This window comes from Idiotropiscis lumnitzeri, unplaced genomic scaffold (genome assembly GCF_059441095.1).
Source record: "Idiotropiscis lumnitzeri isolate Australia: NSW breed Sydney's pygmy pipehorse unplaced genomic scaffold, RoL_Ilum_1.0 HiC_scaffold_114, whole genome shotgun sequence".
Lineage (NCBI taxonomy): Eukaryota > Metazoa > Chordata > Actinopteri > Syngnathiformes > Syngnathidae > Idiotropiscis > Idiotropiscis lumnitzeri.
In genome coordinates this window covers 205,907-232,327 of record NW_028283652.1, presented here as the reverse complement: position 1 = coordinate 232,327, position 26,421 = coordinate 205,907, and the positions used below count along the sequence as shown (strand labels likewise).

The 26,421-nt window shown below is 41.3% G+C and overlaps 2 protein-coding genes, 1 long non-coding RNA gene and 8 other non-coding genes across 21 annotated transcripts; 1 reads left to right on the top strand and 10 right to left on the bottom strand.

Annotated features, from left to right (window-relative positions):
• Positions 1-491: 491 nt before the first annotated feature.
• LOC148315291 (5S ribosomal RNA) lies at positions 492-610 on the bottom strand. The gene has a single exon (XR_015841083.1). It is a non-coding gene; the product is annotated as a 5S ribosomal RNA (ribosomal RNA).
• A 992-nt stretch (positions 611-1,602) lies between these two features.
• LOC148315290 (5S ribosomal RNA) lies at positions 1,603-1,721 on the bottom strand. The gene has a single exon (XR_015840932.1). It is a non-coding gene; the product is annotated as a 5S ribosomal RNA (ribosomal RNA).
• Positions 1,722-2,755: 1,034 nt separating this feature from the next.
• LOC148315289 (5S ribosomal RNA) lies at positions 2,756-2,874 on the bottom strand. The gene has a single exon (XR_015841134.1). It is a non-coding gene; the product is annotated as a 5S ribosomal RNA (ribosomal RNA).
• Positions 2,875-3,867: 993 nt separating this feature from the next.
• On the bottom strand, positions 3,868-3,986 carry LOC148315288 (5S ribosomal RNA). The gene has a single exon (XR_015840931.1). It is a non-coding gene; the product is annotated as a 5S ribosomal RNA (ribosomal RNA).
• A 992-nt stretch (positions 3,987-4,978) lies between these two features.
• Positions 4,979-5,097, bottom strand: LOC148315287 (5S ribosomal RNA). The gene has a single exon (XR_015840930.1). It is a non-coding gene; the product is annotated as a 5S ribosomal RNA (ribosomal RNA).
• A 993-nt stretch (positions 5,098-6,090) lies between these two features.
• Positions 6,091-6,209, bottom strand: LOC148315286 (5S ribosomal RNA). The gene has a single exon (XR_015841133.1). It is a non-coding gene; the product is annotated as a 5S ribosomal RNA (ribosomal RNA).
• Positions 6,210-7,202: 993 nt separating this feature from the next.
• LOC148315285 (5S ribosomal RNA) lies at positions 7,203-7,321 on the bottom strand. The gene has a single exon (XR_015840929.1). It is a non-coding gene; the product is annotated as a 5S ribosomal RNA (ribosomal RNA).
• Positions 7,322-8,323: 1,002 nt separating this feature from the next.
• Positions 8,324-8,442, bottom strand: LOC148315284 (5S ribosomal RNA). The gene has a single exon (XR_015841157.1). It is a non-coding gene; the product is annotated as a 5S ribosomal RNA (ribosomal RNA).
• A 494-nt stretch (positions 8,443-8,936) lies between these two features.
• Positions 8,937-11,345, top strand: LOC148315283 (uncharacterized). Its single transcript, XM_088287494.1, has 2 exons — positions 8,937-9,903; positions 9,973-11,345. Exons 1-2 carry the CDS (start codon positions 9,792-9,794, stop codon positions 10,833-10,835), a joined length of 975 nt encoding a protein of 324 aa, XP_088143620.1. The 5' UTR covers positions 8,937-9,791; the 3' UTR covers positions 10,836-11,345.
• On the bottom strand, positions 9,933-22,466 carry LOC148315282 (uncharacterized). Of its 11 annotated transcripts, XR_015840863.1 has the most exons (6): positions 14,887-21,317; positions 13,918-14,024; positions 13,544-13,658; positions 11,711-11,817; positions 11,126-11,216; positions 9,933-10,389 (listed from the first exon to the last, which is right to left on the bottom strand). XR_015840863.1 is itself a non-coding variant. In XM_088287493.1 (5 exons), exons 2-5 carry the CDS (start codon positions 13,958-13,960, stop codon positions 10,355-10,357), a joined length of 276 nt encoding a protein of 91 aa, XP_088143619.1. In that variant the 5' UTR covers positions 13,961-15,071; positions 22,244-22,466; the 3' UTR covers positions 9,933-10,354. The 11 variants fall into 11 exon arrangements, 1 of the variants encoding a protein (XP_088143619.1); XR_015840859.1 differs by having other exon boundaries at positions 11,711-13,658; XR_015840858.1 differs by lacking the exon at positions 13,544-13,658.
• Positions 22,467-23,581: 1,115 nt separating this feature from the next.
• Positions 23,582-24,479, bottom strand: LOC148315281 (uncharacterized). Its single transcript, XR_015840864.1, has 4 exons — positions 24,021-24,479; positions 23,882-23,930; positions 23,740-23,805; positions 23,582-23,665 (listed from the first exon to the last, which is right to left on the bottom strand). It is a non-coding gene; the product is annotated as an uncharacterized LOC148315281 (long non-coding RNA).
• Between the last annotated feature and the right edge of the window lie 1,942 nt (positions 24,480-26,421).

The following is a 26,421-nucleotide window of genomic DNA, read 5'->3' as shown; positions in this document are numbered from 1 at the left end:
TAAAGTGGAACTAATAAAATAAGAACCAATGATATAACCAGTGAAGCTAAAAAAAATGAATGAAGCTTCTCCACACCTGCTAATTCCCACATTAACTATACTTCCCTTTATTGCATTCAGTAAACGCCATTTTTTTAAATTGATTCATTAACTTCTTATTTAGTAAACACTCACTGCACCAACCCAGCCGGACTGCATCGGGTCATATGTCTGCTACACCTGTAGACTCCGAGGGTACCCTTTTGGTCTTAATGTGTGGCTCCGGAGCCACAGTCAAGTCTCCAGACACGCATTTGCAAATTGCCACACGCATTTGCGAGTCGTCCACGGCGAGACTGTAGCAACACCCAAAGGCAGGGGACGCTGAATGTTGGCAATTTGTGCTCTCAGCCTGTCAGGCGAATATGTGGAAATTTATAAAAAAAAGCAGCTCGCATACTTGCTTAGATTTGTCAAAGTTTTCTTTATTTATTTATTTTTTGCGGTGCAAAAGCTTACAGCACCTGGTATTCACAGGCGGTCTCCCATCCAAGTACTAACCAGGCCCGACCCTGCTTAGCTTCCGAGATCGGACGAGATCGGGCGTTCTCAGGGTAGTATGGCCGTAAGCGAGAATTCCTTTCAAAATTTTGCATTTTATACATGTTGTCTTTATTGTGGCAAATACTTCAATCCAAAAATACGTAACAAGAATCTGAAACTATAACCACAGTCACAAATGTGTCACAACAATCTACAATGCATGATTGAAGTCACAGATATATGACAAATATCAGCAAATGTGTACAATGATTTGTTGGCACATACACATGGTTAAATGCGGACAAAAATCCGTAGATGGGCGACCTGTAAAAACGGGACCTTTTCTTACAGGTGACGTTTGCTACAGTCCTGCCGCGGACGACTCGCAAATGCGTGTGCTGATTTGCAAATGCGTGTCAGGAGACTTGTGTGTGGCTCCGTAGCTACACATTCGGACCACATGGGGGCACTAATATTATACCAGCCCCGTACCACCAATATATACACCAATAACTTGGGGGGGCGTTCACTGCTATCCACCCATGGTCATGTACCATTTATTTGACATTATTTAAATTAAATTGGAATAAATGGAAGAATAAAGTGGAACTAATAAAATAAGAACCAATGATATAACCAGTGAAGCTAAAAAAAATGAATGAAGCTTCTCCACACCTGCTAATTGCCACATTAACTATACTTCCCTTTATTGCATTCAGTAAACGCCATTTTTTAAAATTGATTCATTAACTTTTTATTTAGTAAACACTCACTGCACCAACCCAACCGGACTGCATCGGGTCATATGTCTGCTACACCTGTAGACTCCGAGGGTACCCTTTTGGTCTTAATGTGTGGCTCCGGAGCCACAGTCAAGTCTCCAGACACGCATTTGCAAATTGCCACACGCATTTGCGAGTCGTCCACGGCGAGACTGTAGCAACACCCAAAGGCAGGGGACGCTGAATGTTGGCAATTTGTGCTCTCAGCCTGTCAGGCGAATATGTGGAAATTTATAAAAAAGCAGCTCGCATACTTGCTTACATTTGTCAAAAGTTTTTTTTATTTTTGCGGTGCAAAAGCTTACAGCACCTGGTATTCCCAGGCGGTCTCCCATCCAAGTACTAACCAGGCCCGACCCTGCTTAGCTTCCGAGATCGGACGAGATCGGGCGTTCTCAGGGTAGTATGGCCGTAAGCGAGAATTCCTTTCAAAATTTTGCATTTTATACATGTTGTCTTTATTGTGGCAAATACTTCAATCCAAAAATACGTAACAAGAATCTGAAACTATAACCACAGTCACAAATGTGTCACAACAATCTACAATGCATGATTGAAGTCACAGATATATGACAAATATCAGCAAATGTGTACAATGATTTGTTGGCACATACACGTGGTTAAATGCGGACAAAAATCCGTAGATGGGCGACCTGTAAAAACGGGACCTTTTCTTACAGGTGACGTTTGCTACAGTCCTGCCGCGGACGACTCGCAAATGCGTGTGCTGATTTGCAAATGCGTGTCAGGAGACTTGTGTGTGGCTCCGTAACTACACATTCGGACCACATGGGGGCACTAATATTATACCAGCCCCGTACCACCAATATATACACCAATAACTTGGGGGGGCGTTCACTGCTATCCACCCATGGTCATGTACCATTTATTTGACATTATTTAAATTAAATTGGAATAAATGGAAGAATAAAGTGGAACTAATAAAATAAGAACCAATGATATAACCAGTGAAGCTAAAAAAAATGAATGAAGCTTCTCCACACCTGCTAATTGCCACATTAACTATACTTCCCTTTATTGCATTCAGTAAACACCATTTTTTAAAATTGATTCATTAACTTTTTATTTAGTAAACACTCACTGCACCAACCCAACCGGACTGCATCGGGTCATCTGTCTGCTACACCTGTAGACTATGAGAGTCCCCTTTTGGTCTTAATGTGGAGCTCCGGAGCCACACTCAAGTCCTTTTGGTCTTAATGTGGAGCTCCGGAGCCACACTCAAGTCTCCAGACACGCATTTGCAAATTGCCACACGCATTTGCGAGTCGTCCACGGCGAGACTGTAGCAACACCCAAAGCCAGGGGACGCTGAATGTTGGCATTTTGTGCTCTCAGCCTGTCAGGCGAATATGTGGGAATTTATAAAAAATGCAGCTCGCATACTTGCTTACATTTGTCAAAAGTTTTTTTTATTTTTGCGGTGCAAAAGCTTACAGCACCTGGTATTCCCAGGCGGTCTCCCATCCAAGTACTAACCAGGACCGACCCTGCTTAGCTTCCGAGATCGGACGAGATCGGGCGTTCTCAGGGTAGTATGGCCGTAAGCGAGAATTCCTTTCAAAATTTTGCATTTTATACATGTTGTCTTTATTGTGGCAAATACTTCAATCCAAAAATACGTAACAAGAATCTGAAACTATAACCACAGTCACAAATGTGTCACAACAATCTACAATGCATGATTGAAGTCACAGATATATGACAAATATCAGCAAATGTGTACAATGATTTGTTGGCACATACACATGGTTAAATGCGGACAAAAATCCGTAGATGGGCGACCTGTAAAAACGGGACCTTTTCTTACAGGTGACGTTTGCTACAGTCCTGCCGCGGACGACTCGCAAATGCGTGTGCTGATTTGCAAATGCGTGTCAGGAGACTTGTGTGTGGCTCCGTAGCTACACATTCGGACCACATGGGGGCACTAATATTATACCAGCCCCGTACCACCAATATATACACCAATAACTTGGGGGGGCGTTCACTGCTATCCACCCATGGTCATGTACCATTTATTTGACATTATTTAAATTAAATTGGAATAAATGGAAGAATAAAGTGGAACTAATAAAATAAGAACCAATGATATAACCAGTGAAGCTAAAAAAAATGAATGAAGCTTCTCCACACCTGCTAATTGCCACATTAACTATACTTCCCTTTATTGCATTCAGTAAACACCATTTTTTTAAATTGATTCATTAACTTTTTATTTAGTAAACACTCACTGCACCAACCCAACCGGACTGCATCGGGTCATCCGTCTGCTACACCTGTAGACTATGAGAGTCCCCTTTTGGTCTTAATGTGGAGCTCCGGAGCCACACTCAAGTCTCCAGACACGCATTTGCAAATTGCCACACGCATTTGCGAGTCGTCCACGGCGAGACTGTAGCAACACCCAAAGCCAGGGGACGCTGAATGTTGGCATTTTGTGCTCTCAGCCTGTCACGCGAATATGTGGGAATTTATAAAAAATGCAGCTCGCATACTTGCTTACATTTGTCAAAAGTTTTTTTTATTTTTGCAGTGCAAAAGCTTACAGCACCTGGTATTCCCAGGCGGTCTCCCATCCAAGTACTAACCAGGCCCGACCCTGCTTAGCTTCCGAGATCGGACGAGATCGGGCGTTCTCAGGGTAGTATGGCCGTAAGCGAGAATTCCTTTCAAAATTTTGCATTTTATACATGTTGTCTTTATTGTGGCAAATACTTCAATCCAAAAATACGTAACAAGAATCTGAAACTATAACCACAGTCACAAATGTGTCACAACAATCTACAATGCATGATTGAAGTCACAGATATATGACAAATATCAGCAAATGTGTACAATGATTTGTTGGCACATACACATGGTTAAATGCGGACAAAAATCCGTAGATGGGCGACCTGTAAAAACGGGACCTTTTCTTACAGGTGACGTTTGCTACAGTCCTGCCGCGGACGACTCGCAAATGCGTGTGCTGATTTGCAAATGCGTGTCAGGAGACTTGTGTGTGGCTCCGTAGCTACACATTCGGACCACATGGGGGCACTAATATTATACCAGCCCCGTACCACCAATATATACACCAATAACTTGGGGGGGCGTTCACTGCTATCCACCCATGGTCATGTACCATTTATTTGACATTATTTAAATTAAATTGGAATAAATGGAAGAATAAAGTGGAACTAATAAAATAAGAACCAATGATATAACCAGTGAAGCTAAAAAAAATGAATGAAGCTTCTCCACACCTGCTAATTGCCACATTAACTATACTTCCCTTTATTGCATTCAGTAAACGCCATTTTTTAAAATTGATTCATTAACTTTTTATTTAGTAAACACTCACTGCACCAACCCAACCGGACTGCATCGGGTCATATGTCTGCTACACCTGTAGACTCCGAGGGTACCCTTTTGGTCTTAATGTGTGGCTCCGGAGCCACAGTCAAGTCTCCAGACACGCATTTGCAAATTGCCACACGCATTTGCGAGTCGTCCACGGCGAGACTGTAGCAACACCCAAAGGCAGGGGACGCTGAATGTTGGCAATTTGTGCTCTCAGCCTGTCAGGCGAATATGTGGAAATTTATAAAAAAGCAGCTCGCATACTTGCTTACATTTGTCAAAAGTTTTTTTTATTTTTGCGGTGCAAAAGCTTACAGCACCTGGTATTCCCAGGCGGTCTCCCATCCAAGTACTAACCAGGCCCGACCCTGCTTAGCTTCCGAGATCGGACGAGATCGGGCGTTCTCAGGGTAGTATGGCCGTAAGCGAGAATTCCTTTCAAAATTTTGCATTTTATACATGTTGTCTTTATTGTGGCAAATACTTCAATCCAAAAATACGTAACAAGAATCTGAAACTATAACCACAGTCACAAATGTGTCACAACAATCTACAATGCATGATTGAAGTCACAGATATATGACAAATATCAGCAAATGTGTACAATGATTTGTTGGCACATACACGTGGTTAAATGCGGACAAAAATCCGTAGATGGGCGACCTGTAAAAACGGGACCTTTTCTTACAGGTGACGTTTGCTACAGTCCTGCCGCGGACGACTCGCAAATGCGTGTGCTGATTTGCAAATGCGTGTCAGGAGACTTGTGTGTGGCTCCGTAGCTACACATTCGGACCACATGGGGGCACTAATATTATACCAGCCCCGTACCACCAATATATACACCAATAACTTGGGGGGGCGTTCACTGCTATCCACCCATGGTCATGTACCATTTATTTGACATTATTTAAATTAAATTGGAATAAATGGAAGAATAAAGTGGAACTAATAAAATAAGAACCAATGATATAACCAGTGAAGCTAAAAAAAATGAATGAAGCTTCTCCACACCTGCTAATTGCCACATTAACTATACTTCCCTTTATTGCATTCAGTAAACACCATTTTTTAAAATTGATTCATTAACTTTTTATTTAGTAAACACTCACTGCACCAACCCAACCGGACTGCATCGGGTCATCTGTCTGCTACACCTGTAGACTATGAGAGTCCCCTTTTGGTCTTAATGTGGAGCTCCGGAGCCACACTCAAGTCTCCAGACACGCATTTGCAAATTGCCACACGCATTTGCGAGTCGTCCACGGCGAGACTGTAGCAACACCCAAAGCCAGGGGACGCTGAATGTTGGCATTTTGTGCTCTCAGCCTGTCAGGCGAATATGTGGGAATTTATAAAAAATGCAGCTCGCATACTTGCTTACATTTGTCAAAAGTTTTTTTTATTTTTGCGGTGCAAAAGCTTACAGCACCTGGTATTCCCAGGCGGTCTCCCATCCAAGTACTAACCAGGACCGACCCTGCTTAGCTTCCGAGATCGGACGAGATCGGGCGTTCTCAGGGTAGTATGGCCGTAAGCGAGAATTCCTTTCAAAATTTTGCATTTTATACATGTTGTCTTTATTGTGGCAAATACTTCAATCCAAAAATACGTAACAAGAATCTGAAACTATAACCACAGTCACAAATGTGTCACAACAATCTACAATGCATGATTGAAGTCACAGATATATGACAAATATCAGCAAATGTGTACAATGATTTGTTGGCACATACACATGGTTAAATGCGGACAAAAATCCGTAGATGGGCGACCTGTAAAAACGGGACCTTTTCTTACAGGTGACGTTTGCTACAGTCCTGCCGCGGACGACTCGCAAATGCGTGTGCTGATTTGCAAATGCGTGTCAGGAGACTTGTGTGTGGCTCCGTAGCTACACATTCGGACCACATGGGGGCACTAATATTATACCAGCCCCGTACCACCAATATATACACCAATAACTTGGGGGGGCGTTCACTGCTATCCACCCATGGTCATGTACCATTTATTTGACATTATTTAAATTAAATTGGAATAAATGGAAGAATAAAGTGGAACTAATAAAATAAGAACCAATGATATAACCAGTGAAGCTAAAAAAAATGAATGAAGCTTCTCCACACCTGCTAATTGCCACATTAACTATACTTCCCTTTATTGCATTCAGTAAACACCATTTTTTTAAATTGATTCATTAACTTTTTATTTAGTAAACACTCACTGCACCAACCCAACCGGACTGCATCGGGTCATCCGTCTGCTACACCTGTAGACTATGAGAGTCCCCTTTTGGTCTTAATGTGGAGCTCCGGAGCCACACTCAAGTCTCCAGACACGCATTTGCAAATTGCCACACGCATTTGCGAGTCGTCCACGGCGAGACTGTAGCAACACCCAAAGCCAGGGGACGCTGAATGTTGGCATTTTGTGCTCTCAGCCTGTCACGCGAATATGTGGGAATTTATAAAAAATGCAGCTCGCATACTTGCTTACATTTGTCAAAAGTTTTTTTTATTTTTGCGGTGCAAAAGCTTACAGCACCTGGTATTCCCAGGCGGTCTCCCATCCAAGTACTAACCAGGCCCGACCCTGCTTAGCTTCCGAGATCGGACGAGATCGGGCGTTCTCAGGGTAGTATGGCCGTAAGCGAGAATTCCTTTCAAAATTTTGCATTTTATACATGTTGTCTTTATTGTGGCAAATACTTCAATCCAAAAATACGTAACAAGAATCTGAAACTATAACCACAGTCACAAATGTGTCACAACAATCTACAATGCATGATTGAAGTCACAGATATATGACAAATATCAGCAAATGTGTACAATGATTTGTTGGCACATACACATGGTTAAATGCGGACAAAAATCCGTAGATGGGCGACCTGTAAAAACGGGACCTTTTCTTACAGGTGACGTTTGCTACAGTCCTGCCGCGGACGACTCGCAAATGCGTGTGCTGATTTGCAAATGCGTGTCAGGAGACTTGTGTGTGGCTCCGTAGCTACACATTCGGACCACATGGGGGCACTAATATTATACCAGCCCCGTACCACCAATATATACACCAATAACTTGGGGGGCGTTCACTGCTATCCACCCATGGTCATGTACCATTTATTTGACATTATTTAAATTAAATTGGAATAAATGGAAGAATAAAGTGGAACTAATAAAATAAGAACCAATGATATAACCAGTGAAGCTAAAAAAAATGAATGAAGCTTCTCCACACCTGCTAATTGCCACATTAACTATACTTCCCTTTATTGCATTCAGTAAACACCATTTTTTTTAAATTGATTCATTAACTTTTTATTTAGTAAACACTCACTGCACCAACCCAACCGGACTGCATCGGGTCATATGTCTGCTACACCTGTAGACTCCGAGGGTACCCTTTTGGTCTTAATGTGTGGCTCCGGAGCCACAGTCAAGTCTCCAGACACGCATTTGCAAATTGCCACACGCATTTGCGAGTCGTCCACGGCGAGACTGTAGCAACACCCAAAGGCAGGGGACGCTGAATGTTGGCAATTTGTGCTCTCAGCCTGTCAGGCGAATATGTGGAAATTTATAAAAAAAAGCAGCTCGCATACTTGCTTAGATTTGTCAAAGTTTTCTTTATTTATTTATTTTTTGCGGTGCAAAAGCTTACAGCACCTGGTATTCCCAGGCGGTCTCCCATCCAAGTACTAACCAGGCCCGACCCTGCTTAGCTTCAGAGATCGGACGAGATCGGGCGTTCTCAGGGTAGTATGGCCGTAAGCGAGAATTCCTTTCAAAATTTAGCATTTTATACATGTTGTCTTTATTGTGGCAAATACTTCAATCCAAAAATACGTAACAAGAATCTGAAACTATAACCACAGTCACAAATGTGTCACAACAATCTACAATGCATGATTGAAGTCACAGATATATGACAAATATCAGCAGAGATAATAGAATTACGCTTTTTTAAATTTTGATGACGTCATAGCCCCGCCCACAGAATTACGCTTTTGTCTCGTTGTCCCCGCCTACAGAATTACGCTTTTGTCCAAAATGGCCGCTATCCCCGCCCCTGTGTTAAAACTATCCAATCTCCAGCCACCTATTTCAAAATATTTACATATTCCCTGCCCGTTGAAGGTTTAATACCACTCCTACAGAATTACGCTTTTGTCGAAGTGGGCCCCGCCTACAGAATTACGCTTTTTGTCTCGTTGTGATGACGTTGTATGTGTGTGTGTGTGTGTGGGCCAAGGGCCCCCGCCTACAGAATTACGCTTTTTGTCTCGTTGTGATGACGTTGTGTGTGTGATTGGGAGGGGGGCTTGGCCCCCCTCCCAAACTGTATGCTTCTTATGTTAAAAACAATGTGTTCCCTGCGTGCGTGCGTCCCCAACCCAAACTGTACTTATGTTATTCATATTTTAATATCTGAAGTATATAAAGCATCCAATGCAATGTTCTATTTAAATAAATAAAATTAAATTAAACGAGTGAAATAATATGAGTTGAAAAGAGCAGGCGTTGTTTTTACCTTTGAATAAGATGTTTATTCGGTGGATATAGGTCATCCATATTTAAATATCTGAAGTATATAAAGCATCCAATGAAATGAGCTATATCTAATTAAATAATGTAGATGTATAAAATTAAATTAAACGAGTGAAATAATACGAGTTGAGAAGAGCAGGCGTTGTTATTACCTTTGAATAATATGTTTATTCGGTTGATATTTGCCCTTTTTGCAAACATGTCTGGACATATTCCCAGCGACATAAGTTTAAACATGGTATTGTGCAGGCTTGGGGGTTTGTCCGGGCAAGACGCGGCGTCTTGCATAGACACCCTCCAAGCCTGCAGCAGCCTCAAGGTGTTTCAAAAGATAGTGAGTGGCGACATCCTGTCGATCGATGGGCAGCCGTGGGCATCCGGGCGACCACCCTCCTCCTTCTTACCTTTTTGTAAAATCTGCCGAGTCATGTTTACTTGTCTGGACATGTATCTGTTGGCTACATTTGGCCAATCGAACCACGCCTTTTAACCCTCCCCCGGTCTCAAACCAGTATAAGTAAAGCCCAAGTCACGCTCTGCACAGACAAGACAATTTTTCCAGCTCGTGAAAGAAATGAAGACGTGTAGACCAAGACGTCATCTGGGTGTGAACAGCAAGGCCCGAAGGGTGACAACCATCGCCGCACCTGATCATATTGACAACAACATTGCAGAAATCTCTTCAGGTAAACGATGCAATTAATCTTTAACTATATAGCTTTCTAATATTTAATCATGGTATCTTTGTATTACAGATAGCGGTGTGGATGAACCTACATGCGATCAAGATCTGAATATGGATGTTGTGGAAACCTTTACAACTACAAACATGGAACAGGTTGAGACCTCTACAAATGTAGACCAGGATGGACCCTCTACAAAAACAGGCGAGGACCAGACTGTGCCATCATACTCCTTGTGGATGGGGGGCCCAGGAATCTTAGCAAGACCTGTTGCACCCTCGTACAACAACGGCGAGCCATCGTATTCAGGGTGGAGTCGTCCCGTTTCGCCGACCCCGTCGTCGACACCTCCGATGACCCCCACCTCGTCGGCCGAATCTTCACAAAACGAGAAGGTACAACTGTCCAGTTGGTCCGACCAGGCTGATTCTCCACAAACCACGGAGATCAAGGTTCAGACCGTCAACGACCCTGACCACGGACCAGCACCTATTTCCGAAGATGAGGCAAAACATATGTCATGGGATAATCCTCCTAAGGGATGGATTGATATGGATGTCGTATTAGTTGTTAAGGCGGCTATTATTTACATGGTCAGACGTTTTTTGATAAAGTATCACAAAAAAAGGGGTTGTTTGCATAGCTATAGATACCTATGCAATTGTTATTATCTAAGACTGCACTATGACCGCATCATGCCCATCCTTTGCGGTAAAAAGTTTTTACCGTGTATTCACTACTTGTTGGATTTGTGTTCTGTAAAAGCGGATAAAGAAACAGTCAAGCGAATTGCAGAGATCTTAATGGTGGATTTAGCACTCGTAAAGGACTTACCGGACCGCCTTAAAGCGGATGAGCCCATATGTTTTATGATATATCGTGATCAACTTGATACTTTCGAAGAATATCTTATAGAAAATATTAACTTTGAATAAAAAATGGGTAATGTCTTCAGAAAATTATCGTTTTTTGGCTATAGAAGCCAAGGGTGGGCAGATATAATAAATAGAGCAATTACATATAACCCCGATGATAAAGACCCTTTCATTGAAAATTTTTTATTGTTTATGCAAAAAGTGCGTGCCATGTCTTTAACAATTTTTCAGGAGCCTTGGGAATTGTTTGTGCAACATGTCATATTTTTGAGTCGCTCGGGATTGATCGACACGTTTCAAAATATTTTGGAAAATTGGGAAAATGCGATAAGTGTAGGACATGTACTTACCATACTCACGCTGTTTAACGATGTGATAAGATACCGTCTCCGTCATCAACAACCTGTGGATCTCGCGCACGAATTGAAGCTGTTTGAAGACCTGTTAGAATCAAAAGTTAATCCATCTGTTTTAACCCTGACCTATAGACTTTTTACATCTTAGAGAATCCTTATCACGTGTAACCATACTTAACCTTCTTTCAATAAAAAATGGATGTTTTTAAAAAGATGCTTTTGTGTCTGTCTGTGTGTTTAGATAAATAGCGATGTGATGTTTGTCACTAAATCATAAACCGTCATGAGCGTTAAGCGGTGGTTGAAAAAACTGTACTACGACCCCGCTCATCCAGCCAGCTTTGGAGGTGTAGAACGCCTTCATTTAGCTGCGTCGGAGAAAATGGGTCAAAAAGTGACGCGTCATAAAGTCAAGGATTTTTTATCTTCGCAAGATGCATACACCTTGCACAAACCAGCACGAATTCATTTCCCTAGGAACAGAGTTTTTGTGTCCAGTCCTATGAATCAATTCCAAGCCGATCTATGTGATATGCAAGCTCTGACCGAGTACAACGATGGTTTTAAATACCTACTCACAATCATCGATGTGTTCTCAAAACGAGCGTATGCCCGTGTGCTGATGAACAAGACGGGGCCAGAAGTTGTTCGAGCCTTTGAGTCGGTCTTATCCTTTAGCGGCATCCCTAAAAAGTTACAAACAGACAAGGGGAAGGAGTTCTTCAACACGCAATTTCAGAGGTTGATGAAAAAACACAATATTAATCATTTTGCAACAGCCAGTGATTTGAAAGCCTCGGTGGTCGAAAGGTTTAATCGAACTTTAAAAACTCGAATGTGGCGATATTTCACCGCCAACAACACACGTCGTTATATCGACGTATTACAAGATTTAATCGATAGTTACAATGAAAGTTATCATACAAGTATAAAAATGAAACCTAACCAAGTCACACCGGATAACACATGGCTTGTCTTCCAAAACTTGTACGGCAACATACCCTCTGGGGGTAGTGATAGAATAAAAATGATATTTAAACAAGGAGATCTCGTTAGAATATCAAAAGTGCGAGGTGTGTTTGACAAGAAATATGAACAGAGTTTTACAGACGAGTTATTTACGATAGCGGAGTGTGTACCGCGTTTTCCACCTGTTTACAAGCTTAAAGACTACGACGGTGAAATAGTGCAAGGAACTTTTTATGCACACGAGCTCCAGAAAGTCACGATATCCAAGGATCAAATCTTTCAAGTGGAGAAGATTATCAAACGGCGTAAAGTCGGCGGACAGAAACAGTTTCTCATACGTTGGAAGGGCTGGCCTGTGAAATATGACAGTTGGGTCCCCGCTACACAAGTCGTCGACGTATAAATAAGAAGCTTTACAACGAATCTCGACATTTACCAACATGGATCCGAATCTTGAAGGGGGGTTTTACGTCACCTTACCCTCCAATGCAAGTTCTGATGTGTATGTAGACAATACGATAGCTGAATACAGAGTGAATCTGGCTCATCATATCGATCTCGAAGGTAATTGGGAAGTAGCTCTGAGTGAAATATCCTACCCCCATACATGGTTCAACGTGCCTGAAGATCAAGCATCTTTTGACTATGTAGATGCATGGGAAAACGGTGAACCAACAACAGGTGCTTTGGCACCTCTTTACTATGATGAAAACAAATTCACCATCAAATCCTTAAGCCTGTCGGCTGGGTACTACGATAATATTAAGAAAATAGGACAAGATGTGGAAGCGCTCCTCAAAAAGATCCATCCGGAAATCCATGTTGTATACCATTATTTAAAGGAGAGATTTTTCTGGGCAGGGAATGGTCATTACAAGATACGCTTTCGTCCCGCGTTAGCCTACATTTTTGGGGCGTTACCCGATGAATGGGTTACCTGCGGACCCCAGTGGACAGCGAGCCAACATCCTGCGGATATAAAAGCGGGGATGTACCATCTATATGTTTATACAGACGTGGTGTATCATCAGGCTGTGGGTGACGCTTTCGCTCCGCTCTTGAGAACGATACCCATCGATGATAATCACGGTGACATTGTATTTAAAGCCTTTAATCCTCTTTATTACATGCCTGTTAGTAGGAAGCATATTGAGGATATAAGAATCGAAGTTAAGACGGATCAGAATCAACCCGTGGGATTTACACGCGGTAAAGTTATCGCTACTCTGCACTTTAGACCCAGATAGAAAAATGGTTGTATTGGATACGCATCATGATCTTTACCGTTTTGTCGATTATTACGAAAACCAAGCGGGTGGGTCGTTATCAGGTTTTCATGGATTACCGGTCCAATATGGGCGTGGATTGGGTTCAATCTTTGCCAAATTATTTCGTTTTGTGAGTCCATTAATCAAAAGAGGGTTCAGCGTTGCCAGACCTCACCTGCAAACGGCTGCGAAAAACATTGCAACAGATGTAGCCGGTCGGGTGTTAGAACGAATAAACCGTAAGGCGGAGCCTCAAGAAGGTTCGGGTTTAATGGTTCTGGCACGAAGACCTGCAAAAAGACCCATCGGACAAAGGTTGAGAGAGCCTAAAAAACGCAAACGCGTGTCCAAGAAGAAATCAGTCAAGAAAAGGAGACGGCGAAGAAACACCGGGGATATTTTCTCTTAACCAAAATTGACCATTAGGGTTATTCATCATGGCTCTTTTGCATCACAAGTCAGCAGAGTGCACCCTAACTGAACTGGATTTATTTAGTCCACCCATGACACAACTATCAATCGAACAAAGTCAATATGTGGAAATGTTACCTATCTCGGCTCTCACCGATGATGGTCCTGTGGAGTTTTTCATACCTGGAGAAGGATCCAAATATCTCGACCTCTCAGACACCCTGCTTCAGCTGCACCTGAGGGTACTCAACAGAGATGGTAGCAATTTACCCACAGATCAACGAGTCGGTATTATTAATTATCCTTTGAATACAATCTTCTCACAAGTGGATGTAACATTAGGCGACAGGTTGATCTCGCAATCTAGCGCAACCCATCCATACAGAGCTATGATAGAGACGTTGTTAAACTTTTCAGAAGCCTCTCTAAGAAGCCAATTCACAGCGGCTATGTTTTACAAAGATACATCAGGGCATATGGATTCAACAGTCTTAACGGGGGATGCTGTTAACAAAGGATTACTGCGCAGAGCAGAATATGTGTTGGGTTCCCGAACATTCACCGTGATAGGACCTCTACACGCCGACATATTTTTTTGTGAGAGACATCTTCTCAATAACGTGGATCTACGAGTGAAACTCATCAAAGCCAACGACCAATTTTGTTTTATGAGCCCTCCCGATGTGAACTACCATCTGAAAATCGTGGGCGCTTCCCTCTTTGTGAAAAGAGTCGCCGTTTCACCAGCCATCTCTATCGGTCATGCTGCGGCTCTCAACAAAGAAAATGCTTTGTATCCGTTATCAAGAATTAATGTGAAAACTTATTCCATCCCGCAACATTCCAGAACCTGTCAACAAGATAATCTTTTCCTCGGTCATACACCTCGATATGTGGTGTTAGGTCTTGTAAATCACAACGCCTTTGTGGGCAGAAAAGATTTGAATCCCTTTAATTTCGCTCATCATCATTTGGAATATTTAGCGCTCTGCCAAGAGGGGAGACAGATACCAGCCAAAGCTTTCCAGCCCCAATTTAATGCAGGAAACGCCGTTCGAGAATTTCATAACCTGTTTACATCGACAGGAAGACATTTGAAAGATTTACCTCTTTGCATCAACAGGGAGGATTTTTCCGGTGGATATGCGCTGTATGTTTTTAACTTAAACCCCAACGATGATTCAGGAGCTCTCGCACCTGTCTCCAGCGGAAGTTTGAGGTTAGAAATGAGATTTAGACTCCCACTCCCTCACACAACCACACTTATTGTGTACGCCTGCTACGATTCCATCCTGGAAATAAATTCAAAACGACAGGTATTAGTGGATTATTACTGATGAACGGGAAAGAGCTGGAGCAACTCATGAAACGTCTACAAGGGCGTTTATTTGGAGGTGTTTACGCTTCGGATGAAATAAATTCGCTGCAGCCTAACCCCCCAATCTTCTACATCGTCAACACACATCCTCGACACTTACCCGGTGAACACTGGCTGGCTCTGACGTTGGAAAAAGATGGAACCAGTACTTTTTTTGACGCTTTTGGATTTCCTCCTGAATTTCAATATTATCCGCAAAACATTAACTCTTTTTTGAAAAAACATTCCGATCGTATTTTGTATCATAACAGACGTCTACAACACGAGCTATCAATCACCTGTGGTCAACATTGCGTCTATTATTTAACACATAGAGGCTGTGGTTTGAGTTATCAGGATGTGTTAACATGCTATAAGGATGATGTGTTAAAGAATGATGCCATGGTAACTAGTTTTGTAAAGCATTATCAAACCTGTGCGGAAAAGACATGTGCCGGTCAAGCGGCGTGTTCTTTTAAAAAATTTCAAACCTGTCATTGTCTGTAATCATTTAAAATGTATTTTATTGAATAAAAACACATGTATAAACATACAAAGGTTTTAGATTTTTCATTAAAACTTATGAAGAGGAATACCCCACCCACTTTACAGGGGCGGGTCTTTTTCTATTAGTTTTTTTCTTCTTCCTAATGGATGTCCTCTTGTTTGTGTCATCATCAGAGCTTAACGAACCTCGGAGTTTCAACCGTCTGAATTCGTCACGGGCGTGAGGGTTGACGATGGTGGTCTCCGGAATATTGAGTTCGTGTAGAGTGTGAAGAAACTCCTTCCAGCCTCTAGGGGTTCGAGTCGCGATGTTTTTACTCGTCAAAGTAATCTGCCTGAGTAAATCGGTCATGTGAGATCCTTTTATAGGCTTATCTTGAAACATGAATTCATGACGAGGGGTCCAGCTTCTATCAGCATCCTTAAGTTTTCTCAAAACATAGTCTGCGTTTTTCCGATAACGCGTTGGAATGTTATGCAGAATATCGAACCAGGGTTCGATTTCATTCCCCACCATTTTGTCTTGTACCTCAACATTCGAAATCTTTGAAGGGTTCAAAACCTCAGGGGTTAGAGACACGGTCAGAGGTCGTTCTTCCTTTTCACCTTGTTTGAGAAGGCTTAAATAACGATGAAGTAAAGACTGATACCTTGTTATTTTTTCATGAGGGGACAAGGATAGATCTTCCAAAACTGCCTTCATCTTCACATCCATGTCCTGTTCGGCAGTTTGTCTGATGGTAGGTTCGGGTTTTTTCAGACGTTCCAGTTGTTGTGGTGTGAGAAGAAACATTTTCTGGGCTGTTTTCAAACTCATGATGGCTAGTTTTTGTTGATTAACCCACCCAAAAGATTACCTAGGAAGGGTACAACTGTTCCCAACAGAGGAAGAATAAATCCACCCCTTTGAGTCAAAAAGGCGCGTTTTTTCTTAAGACTTGTTTTTTTACGTGCCAATAGTCTAATAATTTTCTTTTGTTTTTTTAATTTCTTAAACTGTGAAGGTGAAAGCGGTATATGACCCTTTAATAGATTGAAAGCAATTTCACAGAGGACCTTGATCAAAGAAGGTGGACCTCTGGTTAGTATGTCTTTACGTCTCTTAGCCGTGGCTTGAAACAGGTTCCTGAGTTGCGGAGCGTTTGTTTTTAAAAGCTTGGACATGTCAATTTTTGGAAATGTAGACGGTAGGCCACTGATCAGGAAGTACACCCGTTCTCAAACGGTATTGTTCTGGACATGTGGGTGTTAAATCCACCAATAAATACCCATGAGCGTCTTTGGTGGCATCTTCAAAACTTTCTAAAAAATAATTTTTCTTCGTAGGGAATATCTGATTAGCCAAAATACTGGTTTGTAATTTATCCCGAGGATTTTTGAACAAGACCATGTAATTACTATTTAGACTAATAGTACGACTGTATTTACCTTGGTGGAATACATTCTGAGTTAACAATATGACGCTCATATTTCTATGATGCCTATATTGGGTAAAGATTTTCACCACTTCAGGATGGTCCGATGCTTGGAAGATCAGATCATCAAGGATGATTAGATGAGTCTGGTGTAACGGGAACAAGGCTTCGTCATCAAAAGATTCTGGGAGACCTTTTAGGAATTTTATGTTTTTAATCAACTTTTGTAATTGGTTGTACAAGGGTTGATATGAGGTATAAATCCATACAATATTGTCAGGTACATTTCTCATAACATGTTGACAGTCTTCCAAAACACGTTTCACAAAATATGTTTTCCCACAACCGCTAGGCCCTGAGATCAAACATGAAAAAGGCACTTGGAGACGCGGATCGAATTCGACCTGTGATAATTCCATTTTCCCCTTAATAACCAAAAGGCACACTACGTCCGTCCGGCAAAAGTCTTCGTTTGTCGTAGACCACCCTAAACTTTTTGACGAATGAAGTATTTCTGACGCGAAACCCTTTTTTATCACGGACGATGCTGTGTTGTGGTGTCTTAAGCGAGTGCGTGTCGGGTTCGTTGCCATGCGTCGTGCTGGATATGTATCCCTCCACTAAGTCTTTGACACTGTCAAAGTTGATGTTTAGACCGCTTTCGTGCGTCTGTGTGATACCTTTAACCTTCATCACCGTTTTTTTAGTATCTCGAGTTTGATAGGCATAGCTTTTAGGACCGGCCGAAACAAATTCCTGAATGCTGTCACCGTCCAATTCATCAGTCAGATCACCGAGATACTGGCCTAGTTTTAGAGCCGTTTCCCCATCCCTGACCACGTAGATGAGGCTGTCTGTGTCAGTGTATAGAACCCTGTCTTGTAACTGCTCCAAAAATCTGTACATGAACAATCTTGCATGGGCTGTTGTAAAGCAAGCCACAAAGATGTTTGAGGTGTCGGAGGGTCGTGAAAGAATGTTCTTTTTGTCGCTGTATTGAATCATCGCGGTGTCTGATTTGATGAAACCGAAGTAATCGATGTCATACAAACCCGAAAACATGATTTTAAAAAATTCTTCGGGTTTGTTGGTCAGTTTTGTTTGTTTTAAATTATCTCTCTGACCATATTTTCCCCAGAGAGAATTTAGACAAAGTTTAGAAACCTGTCTCTTACCAGGATTCACTTTGATGCGTTCAGGATCCAGCCGGATACCTTGATGTGTCATGTAATCATTGATGTATTTGTCCCTCCCCACCTGATCGGTGACATTGGATGGATAGCCAGAGGCTTCCTGCTTCCCCTTGAGGAAGGTGTTCATGTAAGCTTTAAAGATGTTATTGCTCACTGAGTCGAAATGCCACACCTCCACAATTTCAACCAATCTGTAACCAAGGTCAAGAGCCTTGTTAAACTCAATAGTGACCCAAACACCGAGCAGAGCCCTGCTCTCGTCATCGTGGTGACACGATGAGGTTTGGTTGTTGATTTCGGCACATGTTCTACAGAGAGGGAACGTCAGTTTACCTTTAGCTGTTTTGTAAGGTAACAAAGGCAACAAGAGACCGCGTGGTGGGTAGACTTTGGCTTTGATCAGCCCGAAATATTTACGTGGGTCGGCAAAGTCTTTGCGGATAACGATCGGATGACCGAGAGGATAGGCGCAGTTGCTGTTGACATAAGGATACAGAGAGGTGACATCGACATAGAACACTTGCTCATTCAGAGAGGCCGTGTATCGCAATGTGAATACGCTGGTTCTGCCCCCGAAAAGAGCCTGACGTGGTGCTAGGGGTTCAGGATGTTGATAAGTAAGCAGGAACTCTTTCACACCCTGATGAGTTTTCTTCATGTTCAACCACACGTGTTCTTTCATTACCGTGAGACGCACACACGGATCCGATTTCAAGGTCGAGAGTTTCTTCTGGCTAATATCAAACAATTCTTGAAAGGTTTGATTTGTCAGAGGGAAACGTTCAGTTGGTGTATAACAATCGGGACAACCGTGGTAGAAACAACCTAGATATTCAAAAACATGTTTTACACCATCAATTTCAACATAGCCATCCACGACGTAGCGACCGAGTTGTTTTTCACCCCCGTTCAAAGCGTGTTGTATAGGCAATTTTTGACTGTGTATGATCCACTCCAAATACTGGATGGAAGCATGTGAGAAGGCTTTATATTGTCTCGCGTAATTATCGGATGATGTTATAGCCAATGTCTGAGGTTGGAGAAAATTGGTACGGAAAACGCCCATGCATGCTGATGCTATGGTGACATAATTGAATGGATCGACGCCTGTCTCGTTTAGAAACTCGTTTCTAAATTTTGTACAACCCTCGGTTAGAATGTCAACATCGTTTTTGCAGTACATCAGCGCCTCCTTCCTGAAATCAAAGGTTCCCCGACATTCTCTTTCATACCATTCAAGGAATTTGGTACGGTTGGCTGTTGTCATGCGTTCTAACCCATATTCACATGGTTGAGGATAGGAACCCACGTAGTTGAGATTTTCCAATGAGCTGAATTTGTGAGGGAAATACCCTTTACATTGATCTTCAAAACCTAGAGTTTTAGGCATTGCGCTCAGAGGCATGGGTAAAAATGATAGCGAGTCGATGAATCTGAGACAGTTTGACTCAAGCTTGAGACATAAGATTTTACTACCAGTCAAGATAACCTTAGGAACGAGACCCATGTCAATCATCGCTGATACAATGAGCTGGGAATCAAATGAACGAGCATTGTGGGCTATAAGAGTGGTGCCTTTGTAACGAGGTTTTCTGAAATGCTCAATGAGCTTTACGGCGCAATCAGGTCCTACCCATTGATGTTCTTCCCCTTGGAGTGATTTTGTGCAGACCATAAAGGGTTTGTGCACCTTTTCCTGATCCTCATATGTTTCAAAGTCATAGAAGACGATTTTTTCACGGGGTTCTTGTTTTGGGAGAGGTTGGATATAACACTGATGTTGTTCCCTAGTTATATCAGTATCTTTCAGCGGCATTTTACATGAGACACATTTTTTAACTAAACAGTTATGTTTTGCCTCTTGTGTATTATTGGTCTTGTAATAGTTAAGGCCGCAATCTGGACATTTTTTGTATCTATCGCAAAAGCTGCCAACTTTTCCACCGGTTATTTGATGCTTGGCATAGCAGACAGCGTTTCGACATGATTTATTACAGCCCTTGCAAAGGATGGGTTTCAGAGGCCGAGTTTTACAGGTCGGGTCTATGCAAACATGACAATGTCCGGGGCATTGATGTAGATTCTTATTATTGTAACCCTTGTAACAATAACAACAGAAATAACTACATCCCATCAAACCAACTGGACTTTTCACGCCGTAAAAGTGTTGATTTTGTAAAAACATCACCAAGGGATCTGCGGTTTTGGGGTATTCTGTCTCGAAATGAATCAATGGTCCAAACTCTCCTTCTTTTCTATATAGAACCACAATCTTACGACCCAAAAGCGTCTCGAATTTATTGATATCATTAAATCCAACAGGGGTCGTCTCATCCATCCCAACAGCTCTTTGATACTCGAGTGCTTGTCGATAGATCTCTTGCTCCGTCAATGAGTTATCCATTAAAAGCGCTAACGATGTAGCAAAGCATAGTTGTGTATCACCCGGATTGTTCGGCACCAGTAAATGCTTTCTTTTTTTAACAAGTATTTCATGATCCAAAAGACTGCCTATTCGACGTTTTTGACCCATACCTCCGCGAATATCACTTACAATTTGGATGACAAACTCTAGTTGTCTATCAAACAGGACTTGTGCGTTAGACTGTACGAGTCGATCGAGCAGATTTTGAACAGCGTTTTCACATACGTCGGGGTCGTCTGACATGCGAACCGTCTCATGTATATTTACATTTTCCCCCACCACTTCCAATTGAACCATATCCCCAGGCAATACGTTCGATAATGCGTGATCCATCTGTTCATTTATCGAGCCCATGATAGCGGTGTAAAATGCTGGAAAATCAGTGTTATCAACGGGTTCTGGTATGTTTAACGGGATCCTGAGTTCTGTATTATTGAAACGATCTCGTATGATTACCCGATGTCCACCTCTCTGTTCAACTGAATCCTCTAACGATTGGTTGTTTAAATGGTCACCTGAAGTTTGAGTTTGACCGTTTGATGTGGCTGGTGCGTTTGTGAATTCAGCAATCTGCATGGGTTCATGTTCATTTGGATCGGCCGGTGCTTTTGTGATTTCATCTGATGTGGATAGGGCGTTTGTGATTTCATCTGATGTGGATAGGGCGTTTGTGATTTCATCTGACGACGCAGGTGCATTTGTGACATCCTCAGGCTGCGAGTTGTCCTCATCTGGCGTGGCAGGTGCGTTTGTGAAATCAACATCATCAGTTGTCATTGGTTCGTGTTCATTTGATGTGTTCTGCGCGCTTGGTAAATCAAGAACTGAGTTTAATAATGTTAGTTCGATAGGTAGCGTTTGTACGCGATCGTTTGGGGGTATATGACCATCTGATGTCTGTGTTCCCCCCGGCTGATTTAATGAGGGGTCTGATAAATGAACATCCGCTGTTTGTCCATTATTGTTTGATGTGAGTAATGCTAGGTCTAGTGGTTGTGATTGCGTGTGTATCTGGTCCCTTTCTGATGTTTGTATTTGATCGTTTAACGCGAATATTGTTAGATCGAGCGGTTGTGATTGCGTGTGTATGCGATCATCTGTTGTTAAATCAAGCGGTTGTGATTGTGTGTGTATTTGACCGTTTAATGCTAGTATTGTTAGGTCTAGAGGTTGTGTTTGATCATTTGATGTGTGTCTTGTTAGATCGAGCAGTTGTGTATTATCGTTCGCCATATCGCTGTTTTGGGTCTGTTAGGTCTAAAGGATTATAAATCGCCGATTTGTCTTATCGCCGCGAATGGATCGTTAGGTATGCTTGTACTAGCGTCTGACACCATAAACAAAAGCAATGATTTCTGTAATCTAGTGGAAATGTATATGGTATACTACACAATAACAAACACACACGGATTATATATCAGAGAAATGTTACAAGAGATAAAAATGAAAATACTACATCACCATGGATTTGTGAGCTTCTCAGCCAGATCTACCAGTTTGTTGTAAGTACGTAGAACTTCTGTTAGAACCTCATGACGTTCTCTCTGAAGCCTGACTCGCTCATTACCTGGGATAGGACTTCTAGGTCTGATTGGTTGCTCATTTCGACGAGACGATGTGGTTGATCCTGGATTACCGATGGCACCTCCTTCCATGTGACGTGCCCTTGATGGGTTCCCGTTGGAGCCTCCTTCCATGCGACGGCCCTCTGATGGGTTCTCATTGACACCTCCTTCCATGCGACGGCCCTCTGATGGGTTCTCATTGACACCTCCCTCCCTATAACGTGCTAGATATGACACACGAGAAATATGTAAGATCTTCAATCATCTCAAAACAGGAAAAAATATAAATAGAAAGTTAATAATGAATTAAAAAAATAAAAATTTTTACATGATTAAAAATTATTACGGTGGAAAAATAAAAAAATTTAAAAAGTTGAAAAATAATCAAAACTTTTAATTAAAAGACATACTAAATAAAAAATTTAAAAAGTTGAAAAATAATCAAAACTTTTAATTAAAAGACATACTAAATTAGAAAATTTAAAAATATTTAAAAAATAAATACTTAATTAAAAGTAAATAAAAATTGTATTAATAGTTAACCGATTAATCAAATCAATAATAGAATTATTATCTCAAAAAACCGTTTATATAGCTACACATTATATAGCTACACTTCAAATAGGACAAGTATAATAACACATTCAAGATCCTTCGAAGAAGGCCGATCGGTAAACACAAGATGCTTCCATAAGCCCTTACAAGATGACCATCCGCTAACCATAGTCCACATATCGTTACACAATATATAGCTACATCTCAAAGACGATAACGCCTCGGAACACATAGCATCTGGTTAGCAACACATTGGAAGCTTAGCATACGGTAATAACTCGGAACACATGTCACCAACAACAGCTATCAAACATATCGTTACACAATATATAGCTACATCTCAAAGACGATAACGCCTCGGAACACATAGCATCTGGTTAGCAACACATTGGAAGCTTAGCATACGGCAATAACTCGGAACACATGTCACCAACAACAGCTATCAAACATATCGTTACACAATATATAGCTACATCTCAAAGACGATAACGCCTCGGAACACATAGCAAATGCCGACTACAGGTCATACACAGCAGCAACATGCAGCAGCAACATAGCATCTGGTTAGCAACACATTGGAAGCTTAGCATACGACAATAACTCGGAACACATGTCACCAACAACAGCTATCAAACATATCGTTACACAATATATAGCTACATCTCAAAGACGATAACGCCTCGGAACACATTCAAAACATCTCTGCCCTTGTTCACACACAACCGAACAGATATGTTATAAACATTAAGAATCTATTTATATATTATGAGACTTTAGAAACTTACAAAAAATGTTCGTGTCCCCCTCCGGCGTATTCGACGGGAAAGACGTATTCACCCGGAAGCGCACTGTTGTACTTCCGGATGTCGCTGGAACAGAGAGAGAGAGAGTGTGTGGGATAGCGGTCTAGGGATATTTTAAATCTGTTTGCAACTATATTCACCTTGTTCTGGTGGTGTTTCAAGTTTCACAGTTACTTGCGTGAAAGCGGATTGGTGTGTCTGTGTGTCTGTCATAAAATAGATAAGACATCGAGTCAGTTTATAAGAACTTTTGAATCATAAATATAATAACATTAGACTTACAGGCTGATCTACGTTGATCATTCAGATGATCCTCTGTAAAACAGCATTTCTGAGTATATATATAAAGGTATGGTTTAAACAATATTGTTTAGCAAACAAGCATTGTTAAAAATAGATGAAATTATAAGTATTTACTTACGCTCCATTGTTAGGCACTCCTTCGTTTGTTCACGACGTCCTCAAAGATCAAAGTGTTATCCTTACGATCCAATGTTAAGCTTTTCCAGCGCTCGCTCTAGACGTCCTCATCAGAGTTTGAGAAAATTTCTGTCTCTGGTCAAACACAACCATCTATTTAACCCTCCAACCCGAAAAGAAACTCGTGAGCGAGTCGCTATCTTTTTGAAACACCTGAGGGATTAGTCTTTTTCGGTTCAGCGGGAAGTTGAACAAATAATCTCGTGATCTGATAAAACCTACTGGTTTATGCACAACTCCATACATTTCAGGAACTCCTTGAAAAGGAAATTTTTTTTTCAATTTAATATATAAACTTTTCACTAGGTACATAATTGTGATGTGCTGTGTTTCTTTGTGCCCTATTCAGTACTAAATTCCATTGCACTGTCTTATTTATTTATTTATCTAATTTATATATTTGTCTGTATTATTGTTGTATTGCACTGGAGAGGGGAGCCCCATAATCTCGTTGCACACTTGAGTACAATGACAATAAAGGGACTTCTATTTCTATTTCTATTTCTATAATTCCACACATTTCAGGACCTCCTTATTACAGATTATTTTTTGTCAATCCCTTGAAAAGGAAAACTTTTGTCCAATTTAATATATAAACGTTTCACTAGGTACATAATTCCATACAATTCATGACCTCCTTATTACAGATTATTTTTTGTCAATCCCTTGAAAAGGAAAACTTTTGTTCAATTTAATATATAAACGTTTCACTAGGTACATAATTCCATACATTTCAGGACCTCCTTATTACAGATTATTTTTTGTCAATCCCTTGAAAAGGAAAACTTTTGTTCAATTTAATATATAAACGTTTCACTAGGTACATAATTCCATACAATTCATGACCTCCTTATTACAGATTATTTTTTGTCAATCCCTTGAAAAGGAAAACTTTTGTTCAATTTAATATATAAACGTTTCACTAGGTAAGTACATGTTCCTGTTATATTACCTTTAAACATTAAACGTTTCATACTTTGATTATTCAGAGTGAAATCGAGGCTTCTGCTATATTACCCTTAAGGCACTAGATGGCAATATTGAGCTATGTTTTCAAACACCTTGAGAAGTAATGTCGTGAGCTACTCACTATCGTTTCAAACACCTTATGTTCGTAATCAGAACAAGTAAACATGACTCGGCAGATTTTACAAAAAGGTAAGAAGGAGGAGGGTGGTCGCCCGGATGCCCACGGCTGCCCATCGATCGACAGGATGTCGCCACTCACTATCTTTTGAAACACCTTGAGGCTGCTGCAGGCTTGGAGGGTGTCTATGCAAGACGCCGCGTCTTGCCCGGACAAACCCCCAAGCCTGCACAATACCATGTTTAAACTTATGTCGCTGGGAATATGTCCAGACATGTTTGCAAAAAGGGCAAATATCAACCGAATAAACATATTATTCAAAGGTAATAACAACGCCTGCTCTTCTCAACTCGTATTATTTCACTCGTTTAATTTAATTTTATACATCTACATTATTTAATTAGATATAGCTCATTTCATTGGATGCTTTATATACTTCAGATATTTAAATATGGATGACCTATATCCACCGAATAAACATCTTATTCAAAGGTAAAAACAACGCCTGCTCTTTTCAACTCATATTATTTCACTCGTTTAATTTAATTTTATTTATTTAAATAGAACATTGCATTGGATGCTTTATATACTTCAGATATTAAAATATGAATAACATAAGTACAGTTTGGGTTGGGGACGCACGCACGCAGGGAACACATTGTTTTTAACATAAGAAGCATACAGTTTGGGAGGGGGGCCAAGCCCCCCTCCCAATCACACACACAACGTCATCACAACGAGACAAAAAGCGTAATTCTGTAGGCGGGGGCCCTTGGCCCACACACACACACACATACAACGTCATCACAACGAGACAAAAAGCGTAATTCTGTAGGCGGGGCCCACTTCGACAAAAGCGTAATTCTGTAGGAGTGGTATTAAACCTTCAACGGGCAGGGAATATGTAAATATTTTGAAATAGGTGGCTGGAGATTGGATAGTTTTAACACAGGGGCGGGGATAGCGGCCATTTTGGACAAAAGCGTAATTCTGTAGGCGGGGACAACGAGACAAAAGCGTAATTCTGTGGGCGGGGCTATGACGTCATCAAAATTTAAAAAAGCGTAATTCTATTATCTCTATCAGCAAATGTGTACAATGATTTGTTGGCACATACACATGGTTAAATGCGGACAAAAATCCGTAGATGGGCGACCTGTAAAAACGGGACCTTTTCTTACAGGTGACGTTTGCTACAGTCCTGCCGCGGACGACTCGCAAATGCGTGTGCTGATTTGCAAATGCGTGTCAGGAG